The 12037-nt window shown below is 43.9% G+C and overlaps 1 protein-coding gene across 1 annotated transcript in view; it reads right to left on the reverse strand.

Annotated features, from left to right (window-relative positions):
- large1 (LARGE xylosyl- and glucuronyltransferase 1) overlaps positions 1-12037 on the reverse strand; it is a 527618-nt gene that overhangs the window by 305300 nt on the left and 210281 nt on the right. Inside the window, exon 3 of the mRNA XM_060840013.1 lies at positions 63-249. Within this exon, the coding sequence (XP_060695996.1) occupies positions 63-168 (106 nt within the window). The 5' untranslated portion in view covers positions 169-249. The remainder of the gene's footprint in view (positions 1-62; positions 250-12037) is intronic.

Raw genomic sequence — 12037 nt, forward strand, 5'->3', positions numbered from 1 at the left:
GGTAAGAAAGGGATGGACCAAGAGATAGGGAAACAACTGCAAGAAATGGATGTTTCGCTTGCCTTTAAACGTCCCCGAGAAGAGGTAAATCCAGGTAAATGCTGGCACGAAGAGAACAGTCAGGGTGGCTGCGAGGAACTTCCTGCGCCCTCTGCAGATTCCCAGCATCCTGGGGAATGTCGGGAGTCAGGTCGTGGCTCTCTTCCTAGGTGGGTAACATCAGATCCTCAGCAAGGTGCATGTTAGTCCCTGAAACAGAAACAACACAGTCACTCAGTAACTTGCTCAGCTCAGCTCAGCACATGGGCCCCACAGTCACTCTTAAGGCAGCAAGCCCTTGGTAAGACTATCTGTCAACTTTGTTAACACGCTGAACCCGGTGGTATAAAGATGTGAACGTACATGCGAACATTTAAAGTCGGAGCAGGAATAAGCCCTTCAGCCATTCAAGCTCACTGCAGCACAGCCCATTCTCGAACGCAGTCTTGGGTCTAGATGACTACTCCCAGTCAATGCCTGAATCACTGTCCTCAATGTCTGTTCTAGATCAATTCCCTTAAACGTACAGTTGAACTCAGTGCTGCCCAGTTGATGTTCTAGGTCGGTGCCCGATTCATGTTCCAAGTTTGTCTCTGCTCCTTCATAACTGCAAATTGTGCTGTGATTGGGCAGGGTACTGGAATTAGTAACGGAGACCAAAATCTCTTGACTTTTTTTTTCTGAGCCAGAACTTGAGATCCCTGAGGATTTAATTATGATGGCTCTTTTATGCCTTTAAATAAAAAATGCTGCTACAATTCATGCAGGCACAAGATAACAAACCTATCCACATTTCTTTTCTCAACACAATGGCACACTTTCATTTCAAAGCGATGCATTCAAATAATCCCTTCTGTAAAGATGGAGAATGTATGCTCTTTTAGAAAGATAGTCTTTCAGAAGTACTGCAATCTTCCAGCACTTGCTTTGTTACAAAACACTGCTTTTATATCATTGAGCAAACAATTTACTTATCAAGATTGTGCTTGATGTTGCTTAGAAATGAAATATTGCACCACTTGTCAATTATCGGAGGGTAACTGCACTGATATTAGTGAAGACAAAATAGACCCCAGAAATGGGCACTGTCTGATGAAAGGAATTTACTCTGGATTGAAGACGATCTACCTCAGTGAGCCTTAACTCCAATCTCAAAAAAAAAGAGTTCTCTGCCGTACAATAACAATATACAACAATAAACTGCAATGATTTAGCGCCCTTAAACACAAAAGCCACTTCGCAGCAATAGTGCAATGCACTCTCTGGCACTGGGCCAGTTAAGTAGATTTTCAGGTGCATGTTGCATGTTTTAACGAGTGTCGCAAAGGGATAAAGAGAGTGAGAGAAGAATGTAGGTTTATAAGGAGACCCCCAGAGCTGATAAGGAATCTTTAATAACAGGTAAGCAAAAGGAATACCATTACTTGTGAAGAGAATGATGAAAAATGAGATTTATAGCCTCCATCGAGTGGTCTTGGTGGTTGTCAAAACAATTTGACCAAGGTATGCAATGGAGGACCAAAGAGGAAATCTGACTTTTCTGAGTGGTTTTACCTGTAAGATCACCAAAGTAATTAGAAGATCCCAATGGTGGATCAAAGTTGAAGGCCCACATTTGAAAAGAATCTGCTGATTTCACGTAATCATTCAGTACAAGCTCAGAATGTTTTGAACTGTACAAAATAGTCTGAATGCTTAATATGTTGCTGGCACCACAATGGTGGCAAATGGCTGGTTGTAGTTGGTCAGTGTAGGTGCCTACACTGTCCTTGCTGAGGCAAGATAAAATGCTGCACTCTGACTTCCTCCAGTTGCCAAGCAATTATTTGAGTGGGGTGACCACAACGTCCTCAGTGGACTAAAAGGGTCAGCGATTCCCCCATCGCCTTTGTGTACTTCATCTGGTCATTTGACAGGCCGAGTCCCTGAATCATGATAGCTAGGTCTGACGCCCTAAGGGACTTCTTCGATCTAAAACCTTAATTCTGTTGCCCTCTCCGTTGGGAATGCTTGAGTTACTGGGTGGTAGGGCTCCGTGCCTCCTGTGGCATGATGAGGTCATGGGTCAGTAACCGGGCTAAAGATTTAGGGACATGGTTTGGTTGGATTAATGTTCTTTAGAAGATGCACCAATCCATTATCCATACACAGCCCTTGAAAAGGCAATTCTTCCAATGCCTCCCTTCACTCTCTAAGTGATAATTTTAAAATTGTCACCATTGTCTCCCCAGCTAGAGAGTTTCTGTACTCACCACATAGAAGCCTGTCACATAATTTTATCAAATGGCCATGTGACCTCTTTGGAGGAGACTTTCCTCCAGTGCTGACAGCTGGGCTGATCAGACCAGTCACCTCATCACAACACGAGCATCATAACTCATTGAGGGTTTCAGCACTGTATCACCTCGCACTCAGCTATGATGCCCTCCATAGCATAGGACGCGCCAAATCCTCACTTCCTTCCAGTCACATTGCCAAGACTGGGAATGGGAAAAGCTGGAGGAAAATACATCCCAGAAAAAAAAAAGCCAAGGGAGGAGAGGAAACTGTAGAATATTCTGAACCATTTGTGAATTCTGAAAATTTTGAACTCGCAAAACTGTTATCACATTTGGGGAGAATTCCAGAGCATCTGGTCTCTTGCTACTGTTCCATCTGTGTATAATTGTAAAGTATTCAATTGTTCCCATGCCATCTACAGTGCAGTACATAAAATTGTTGGAACACTTTCAGTCCAGCATTACCTGTACATTTGGAGTGAAAGCGCAAGACAAGGAACTGTAAACCAAACAATTATCTCCTGTACTTGCCCTCTGACACAAAGGGTTCAATGAAGGTTTACTGTCACGTTTTAGACAGGGTGGTTAAACGGCATTTAGCGCACTTGCCTTCATTGCTCAGATCTTTGAGTATAGGAGTTGAGACATCACATTGAGGTTGTACAAGACACTGGTGAGACCTGTGCTGGTGTACCATGCCCTGCATGTAAGGATAGAGGATTCAGGTGAGATTAACCAGGATGTTGCTGGGAAGGGAGGGTTTGAGTTATGGCAGAGATAGGATATGCCTGGACTTTGTTTTGACTAGAGTCTGGGAGACTGACAGGTGACTTTATAGATGTTTATAAAGTCATGAGGGATATGGATAAGATGAATGACAGATGCCTTTTCCCTAGGGTGGGGGATTTCAAGACTGGCGAGCATATTATTAAGATGAGACGAGGGCAATTTAAAAAAGACATAAGGGCTTTTTTTCTTTGTAAACACAGAGTAGTTCATGTGTGGAATAAACTTCCAGAGGGAGTGGTGGATGCAGGTACAGTTACCATGTTTAAAAGACATTTGGATAAGTATGAGAATCAGAAACTTTTGCAGGGATATGGGCCAAGTGCAGGCAGCTGGGACTAGTTTAGTTTGGGATTGTGTTAGCCATGGACTGGTTGGACCGAAGGTCCCGTTCCCATGCTGTGTGACTCGACTGAAGTGACCAGGTAACCTTTTGCAACCATTTTATTATGTAAGAGTCAGGGTGTCCGGTGCTGTTTTATTATAAAATAAGACAGTACAAATGGTCAGACTCAATGCCTCGCCATGTGCACAAGGAAATGTCAGATTTCCACAGCCAGTGCAGAGGGTGTGCTGATGTGAAGCAGGATTCAGTACCACTTGCTGCTCAGACAGACATTGTTGGGAGGGAGTGGTGTGCGCTGATGGCATTTATACTGAAAAGGCACCACCTCCTTCTGAACAGCTCAAAGCTCAGACAGTTCCACTTTCCTTTTCTGCAGATGGTTAATCCTGGGCAGGCAGAACAGTGAAAAATAACTAGGACGATACTGCAGTTCACAGGGTTAATTTATAAAGAGTTAGCATGTATTCCCATGAGTGTAACGGGCTGCCAATCACTCATTACTTGTCTGTTCCTTTTTCTCTCTCAAACTCTGGTCTCACCTAGAAGGACTTTTTTCACAATTATACCATCTATATCGTCTGTAGTGCTCCAATAACAAGGTCTGTAATGGGCTGGTTGCCTGAAGTCCTTCTCACTTCTGCCTTGTAAATCCCATTCTCTGTGAATCAACTGCATCAGGAGAATGAGCAAAGAGCTGAAACCCACCTTGCTCACTCTCTTCACATGCCTTCGTTTCGCTCACTTCAAAGGCTCAATCTTTCTGAAGAAAACTCCTCCCCCCTCTACCCTGCTCGAAGCTGAAGTACACAAGGAGAGTGCTTTGGTGTATGAGCAACATTGGAGCAGGCCTGTTGGACCAGTGTTGGGTAATGGTGGCAAGGACATGTCTCCATTGTCTCGGTGATTGAGCCTATTGGTTGTTCCACCAAGATCTAGAACTGATCAGTTTCTTCTGCAGGACTCTCTGGTCTTTCCTTCCCTACCAGGAACAACGAAGCTCAGGACTCCAGAACCAAAGCCAGATTAATTTTGTTCTTTCCACATTATATTCCAATTGAAAGCAGCGACAATTCTGAGAAACACAAATTACTTTGTCCCCAAATGCTAGATCCCAAACTGAGGAGGAGGATCGAGATGAGAGATAATGACAAATGCAGCTCAAACAGCAAGGTGGCAGTCCCGTGAAGGGATTACATCCAAAATGCTGTTCAAACCATCTGGATCAGTTCGAATACACTCTCTCCCTTAAACATCAACTAAACTTCAAAATAATACCTCTATGAAATGTTGCTCTGAACTCCATGACAGTAGAGATCACACTTACATTTCTCCAGTCTGTGATGTGGAGGAGCTGGTGTTGGACTGGGATGGACAAAGTTAAAAATTAAAGAACACCAGGTTACAGTCCAGTAGGTTTATTTTGGAACCACTAACTTTCAGAGTGCTGCTCCTTCATCAAGTAGCTAGTGGGGCAGATATGTAGGACACAGACTTTATAATAAAAGATGAAAATGTCATACTGCTGATGCGATGCATTGAATAAACCTAGATTTCTGTTATGTCTTTAAATCACACAATCTGTCGACCATCAGTCCATGTGGCATTTTATAAATTCATACTTTAGAAATAGAACCAGTCTGACTCAAGATTCGGATACAGCGACGCTAACCTCACACCTATAATGCAGTGTCTGAGCCGAGATGTCACCTTTGTTTTAATAAAAACAATCTTGGAAATGTGACTTGAAAGAATTGGGATTTACATATAAAACACTCAATACCTGCACCCCCATTTTAAGTGATTAAAGACTTAGCAGCAATCTGTTTGTTCAATACATCGCATCAGTTGCCTGACACTTTGATCTTTTACTATAAATTTTGTGTCCTCTGATCTTGTCCCACTAGCTACCTGACGAAGGAACAGCGCTCAGAGTTTTTCTCCAATTGACAGCCCCCCTCCACCCCGACTTCACAGCTCAGGAGGTGAGGCAGAGTAATGATTGAGGAGGAGACTGAGGGGTGGGGGAAGAGGGGGAGAGGGAAACAAAGTCAAATCAATCATGTTAGCTTTTCTGTGTTTAGTTCGGAGTACTGAAGGAGATGTGAAAGCTTTAAAGACTTGGCACCAGCTGTATTTATTACAATACTTTGCATTCTAAATGTGCCTAATCGCAATTCCACAGAACAGCTCAATTCCCTTTTTTGGGCACCTTCCAAAAATTGAGCTAATAGCAACCGAGGACTGCTTTCTTTCTGTGTTCCAGGACAGTTCCGCATGACACCAAAGGAGCAATTCTCAGCAAACTGACTAAGGTGTGGACATTGCCTCAATGTAATGCCCACATACACAAGCCCACTTTAGAGAAGACCAACTGCTTTCATTCATTTGTGAAAATCACAAATACCTCTGGAAACTAAATGTGTATTATTCATATAGTGACAATACTTAAACTGGCTTTGTAGCTTGATTGCTGACAATGAACAGCGTTGGAAGTGGGACGATACTGGAGCTTTAAGGGGTGTATTTTGTCCTGTCCTTTTCTTAAGTGAAGGAAGGTTGAGATCAGAGGCATTGGTCGGTCTGCTTTAAAACCCAAAAACTAAACAGTAGATTAGATTAGATTACTTACAGTGGGCCCTTCGGCCAAACAAGTCCACACTGACCCGCCGAAGCGCAACCCACCCATACCCCTACATTTACCCCTTACCTAACACTACGGGCAATTTAGCACGGCCAATTCACCTGACCTGCACATCTTTGGACTGTGGGAGGAAACCGGAGCACCCGGAGGAAACCCGGATGAGGCCTTGTTTTTTTTTCCTGACGTTAGAACAATCGAAGCAGCATGAAGGGGTGGGGTCAAGTTTCCATAGAACCAGGATTTTTAGTTTGCATGTTTCTAGTAGCAGTTTCTGGGGTGTTGAAACGGAGTTTGGAAGCTACAGTACATCTCTCCCCGCTACTCTGGAGGTTTCTCAATGTTTTTCCTCCTGGACTGGAGAATTGCCTGTGAAATGATCTATTTTACTAAATTTACCTTTTGCCAAGTGTGCATTTATGGGAGGCTACTATATTGGAACAGTTAATTAGTATTAGTTAATATGTATATTATATTGTTCAGCATTTTGATAGAGTTACAGTTAAGACAACGTTGTGATTATTATTTTGTCTGTATTCTGACTATAGTGTAAAAATAAAGTGTGTTTTGCTCAGAGTCGAGTCGCTTGGCCAATCGAATTGGATCTGGAATGCAGCGTCTTGAAAATAAGAAGTTAGGGTCTGGAAATCATCTGAAAATATTTTGGAGGGGGTTGGAGCTGGTCCATATCTGAAGCGCACTGTAGCTCACACGATGATGCACTCACCCCTGGGCTAAAGGCTCAGAGGTTCAAGTCACTCTGACTAGAGCACATAATCTGTGCTGACATTTGAATGGTGTACAGCAAAATATAGCATATTTTCTTCTACACGGACAGCTCAGGTAGATGGAGAAAGTGTACATGATGTTACTAAATAAAAGGCCATCTCCAATGGCTGAGGCAGTGATCTCCCTCTGCTAATCCTGTCGACACAAATCAACTGATTGGGTTTTGTTTGCCACCTGTAGGATCTCTGTGCACAAACTGGGTGCCACACTTGTCTCCATAACAGCCACTTTGCACAGGATTTGTTGACTGTCGAACTCTCTCATTAGTTTATTCATGGGAGGTGGGTGCCTCTGATTTGGCCAGCACTTATTGCTCATCATCTTGACAAGGTGATGATGGGCTGTTTTCGAGAACCACTGCCGTCCCTGGGCTGCAGATAGACGCACACTGCCTTGAGGGAGCAAATTCCAGGATTTGGATCCAATGACAATGAAGGAACATCAACACATTTCCAAGTCAGGATGGTGAGTGACTTGGAGAGGAACATGCAGTTGATGGTGTTCCGTGTATATGTGGCCCTCATCCTTCTAATTGGAAGTGATCGTGGGTTTGGAAGGTGCTGTCTGAGGATCTTTGGTGGATTTCTGCAGCTCATCTTGTAAACAGTAGACACTGCCGGTATCGAGTGTTGGTTACCATCATCAAGCTACTATCATTATCAAATAAATGGTGGCCAATTTGGAAGCAGTATAGAGAACGTTCACACATAGCCAACCACAAGCAAAAATTCAAATTAGTGTTGCAACATGGAGACCAGCTGACAGTTGAACGTTTTGGAGTTGGAATCATAAAATGAGAGTTCTGCACCAAAAGGTGAAATCTTTGAATAGACAAAAAGAAAGGGACCACAACAGATAAGGGGTGTATAAAAAGATACAAATGGCTAAATATTGCCTGCAGGGGAATCGGACACGAAAAGATGTGGAGCGTAGCTAAGTACAATGATCCAAGTGAAGGGAGCCTTCAATATACACAGGCAAACGATGGACCAAACGTTATGTCATCAGAAGTTACGAATGCTTTGAAACTGATCAGTATAGGAACAACTCTAAATATAGATAAAAATACAACAATTTATGTGAAAACCCTTTGAAGAAACAGAATTAGAAGTGATGTCAGAAAATTATGTATATCAGAAGAGGAAGCAGAATTAATATTTCGGGTCCAGTCCTGAAGAGTCACCGGACTCAAAATGTTAACTCTGCTTTCTCTTCTGCCAGACCTGCTGAGTTTGCCCAACTATTTCAGTTTTGGTTTCTGATTCCCGGCATCCACCGTTCTCTGTCTTGTTTGAAATACCAAAAGATACACCCTAAGTGATTGAGACACTCATCAATTGTTAAGATATCCAAGAAAACTAAAGCCATTGAGTGTAATCATGTTACAAATAAAAGCTTAATGAGTCATTTGATTAAACAGTGATATCGAAGCTCATACCAAAAAAAACCCAACACATTTGAAATAGAAAGTTGTGAATGCAGTCAAAACTAAGAGTTGGTTACAAACAACAGCAGGATTATTTAAGTGAAGAACAATATCTGGAAAGAAACAAGAATGTTTTGTTTAACGTGAACCATTGGCTATGTGCAGGGTTTTCTCATGGCCTGTGAGATGTGGACAATGGCGATGTATTTTGGAGAACTGAGTGACAAATTCAGCGAATCCTCTCTCAACATGACAAGCAACAGGCTGTAATTTTCAACTATGTTCCGGATTTCGATACAGAGCCCCCGCCAGTGAGCAGTGAGAGGCCTATTAATGGGGATTATTGTTCATTATCACCCTCATTATTACATGAACATGCCTCAGTAACTGGCTCTCTCCTATTCTACCTCCCAGTTGATCCTGCTGTGGCAGGCTACAGCGGGATATAGATAAGTTGCAGAGCTGGGCAGAAAGGTGGCAAATGGAGTTCAATGCAGCTAAGTGTGAAGTCATTCACTTTGGTAGGAGTAACAAGAAGATGGATTACTGGGCTAATGGTAGGCTACTTGGTAGTGTGGATGAGCAGAGGGATCTTGGTGTCCATGTACACAGATCTCTGAAAGTTGCCACCCAGATAAATAGTGCTGTGAAGAAGGCATATGGTGTACTGAGCTTTATTGGTAGAGGAATTGAGTTCCGGAGTCCTGAGGTCATGTTGCAGTTGTATAAGACTCTGGTGCGGCCTTATCTGGAGTATTGTGTACAGTTTTGGTCGCCATACTATAGGAAGGATGTGGAGGCACTGGAACGGGTGCAGAGGAGGTTTACCAGGATGTTGCCTGGCATGGTAGGAAGATCGTATGAGGAAAGGCTGAGGCACTTGGGGCTGTTCTCATTGGAGAAAAGAAGGTTTAGGGGAGATTTGATAGAGGTGTACAAGATGATTAGGGGTTTAGATAGGGTTGACAGTGAGAACCTTTTTCCGCTCATGGAGTCAGCTGTTACTAGGGGACACAGCTTTAAATTAAGGGGTGGTAGGTATAGGACAGATGTTAGGGGTAGATTCTTTACTCAGCGGGTTGTGAGTTCATGGAATGCCCTGCCAGTAGCAGTGGTGGACTCTCCCACTTTATGGTCATTCAAGCGGGCATTGGATAAGCATATGGAGGTTATTGGGCTAGTGTAGGTTAGGTAGGCTTCGGTCGGCGCAACATCGAGGGCCGAAGGGCCTGTACTGCGCTGTATTTTTCTATGTTCTAACCACTACGTAAAAAGAAATTGCCCCTCATGTCTTTATTAAATCTTTCTCCTGTGTCTTAAAAGTATGCCCCCTAGTCTTGAAATCTCCCACCCTAGGGAAAAGACACCAGCCATTCACCTTATCTATATCCCCTATGATTTCATAAACCTCTAAAAGGTCATCTCTCAATCTCCTAAGATCCAGTAAAAAGCAGTCCCAGCCTATCCAGCCTCTCCTTATACCCATCAAACCCTCCACTCCTGGCAACATCCTGATAAATCTCTTCACTTAATCTCTGAGCACACTCATACTGCTGTCTCACGCCACCTGTGTCTTGCCTTTTAGCATTCTGCAAGCCCCATGGTACTTCTGTCTGACCTTGCATTAGTGCAGATACATAGCCAGGCAGCTGGCATCAGGAAATGGGTGTGGGCATGGCAGTATGCAGTGTCAATCCCATACTTACAACATGTGACAACCCTCTATACTCTACTTCCACTGGACATCTCAAAATGGAAGGGGCGAAGTTCCTCAGTCAACACAACGTTGGCTCAGTAGTTAGTGGGTTTGACTCCACCTTCGGGCGACTGTGTGGAATTGGTATGTTCTCCCTGTGTCTGCTTTCCTCCCATAGTTCAAAGATGTGCAGGTTAGGGGGATTGGCCAGGCTAAATTGGTCTTACTGTCCAGAGATGTGCAAATTAGGTGCATTAGCCATGGGAAATGCATGGGATTAGGTTGGGATTGGGATGCTCTTACGTGGGTCAATGAAGACTTGATGGGCTGAATGGCCTGCTTCCACCCTGTAGGGATTCCATTAAAGGGGACTGCTGTCAGTTTGAGGGTCCCGGTGAAGGGTGGCATCAGTCCAGTGCTCTCAGCTTAGTCAGATATCTTTTTGATGGTGTCAAGGGGTCCATCTCACAACAGTTTGGGGAGTGGGCCACAGACTGTCCTATAGCTCATGTGCAGCCTGTCAGGGGATTCATGGTGGCCGGGTCTGGTCAGTTGTCAGCCAGGGGAGTACGGTCAGTCCTGGGGGGGTGGTGGGGGGAGATGGTGGTCAGCCCCATGACTGTCATTGGGTATCAGGCTACCTTGTGGTGGTAGCAAGGTGGGAGGAGTCATAGTTGTGGAAGGGAAGCAGCAAGGACAGAGAGGAGGAGTTGGTAGTGTATGGGAGACATGGAATGCTAGGGGAAGGGAGAGGGTGAGTGGAATTTTTCTTTTTAAATTCATTCGCAAGGTGAGGGTGTCACTGGCTAGGCCAGCATTCATTGTGCATTGCTAATTGCCCAGAGGACTGTTAAGAATCAACTACATTGCTGCAGGTCTGGACTCACATGCAGGCCACACCAGGTAAGGATGACACTTTTCTTCCCTGAAAGGACCTAAGCAAACCAGTTGGGTTTTGCCAACATTTGGCAATGGATTCATAGTCAACATTAGACTCTCAACGGCAGACATTTATTGAATTCAATTTCTACCATCTGCCTTGGTAGGATTTGAACCCAGCTCCCAGTAATATCACCTGGGTCTTTGGATTTACAAGCCATGCCAGGTGGTCATCACCGTGGCCTCGATGAGGGCACTGTGTATCATGATAGCGGGCAGGCCTAAACTATAGTGATGGCTGTCAGGAGTAAGGCCAAGAATTGCACATTGAGAACCTACAGGAAACATTGCAGTAGCTAGGCAGCCACGGTTCTCTGATAGTTTTGGGGTAGGATGGGGAGGGTAGGTGAAATTGCAGAGTACCAAAGAGAATGGTATATGAAATACTGAGGAGATATGAAGTATCATTTGTTTAGACTGCGGCGTGCTATGGACTGGCAATGAGAAAAGCTGGAAAAATTAATATTTCAAAAGGACTCCTTGGTGGGAAATAGCTCACAGCGGTATCAAAATAGCTGACCTGAACGTTCACTGGTTCCTGTCTCAAACTCTTAAGGAGCCCCCTCACACACTCTTATTCCCATCAAAGCAATAGCAAGTTTCCAATTAACATCTGACTAAAGGAGGACATTTCGTCCCTAGAGTGCATTCTCTTTTACAATTAGGTGCTTTTAATCAAACTGTTCAGGCATCTTTTGACACATCTTTGGATGAGGTGGCACTTGAACTCCGGATCTCCTGTTCAAAGGGAGGGACAATACCAGCGAACTGAGTCTACACCCGCCATTATAACTGGAGAACGCTTATGAATTTTGTTTCATCGAGTAAAGATGGAGGACGTTAAGCAGAAATAAAGTGGTTCTTGTGGTGCGGTGTCCCTATCTCTGAGCCAGAAGGCAGAGGTTCAAGTCCCACCTGCTCTAGACATGCGTCATAACTTCTTTTTTAAAAAAAATAGGTTGGTGAAAAATACCCTCAAGCAGAACTAAAGACATCTGCTCACATCAGGGAGCAGTGGAGTCAGGGGGTGCATATTATATTGATTCACTTGGGTAATAAATGGTGACTGACACAAGTACTTTTGCTCATCAACTGGCTC

Source organism: Hemiscyllium ocellatum, chromosome 19 (assembly GCF_020745735.1).
Source record: "Hemiscyllium ocellatum isolate sHemOce1 chromosome 19, sHemOce1.pat.X.cur, whole genome shotgun sequence".
NCBI classification, from domain to species: Eukaryota; Metazoa; Chordata; class Chondrichthyes; order Orectolobiformes; family Hemiscylliidae; genus Hemiscyllium; species Hemiscyllium ocellatum.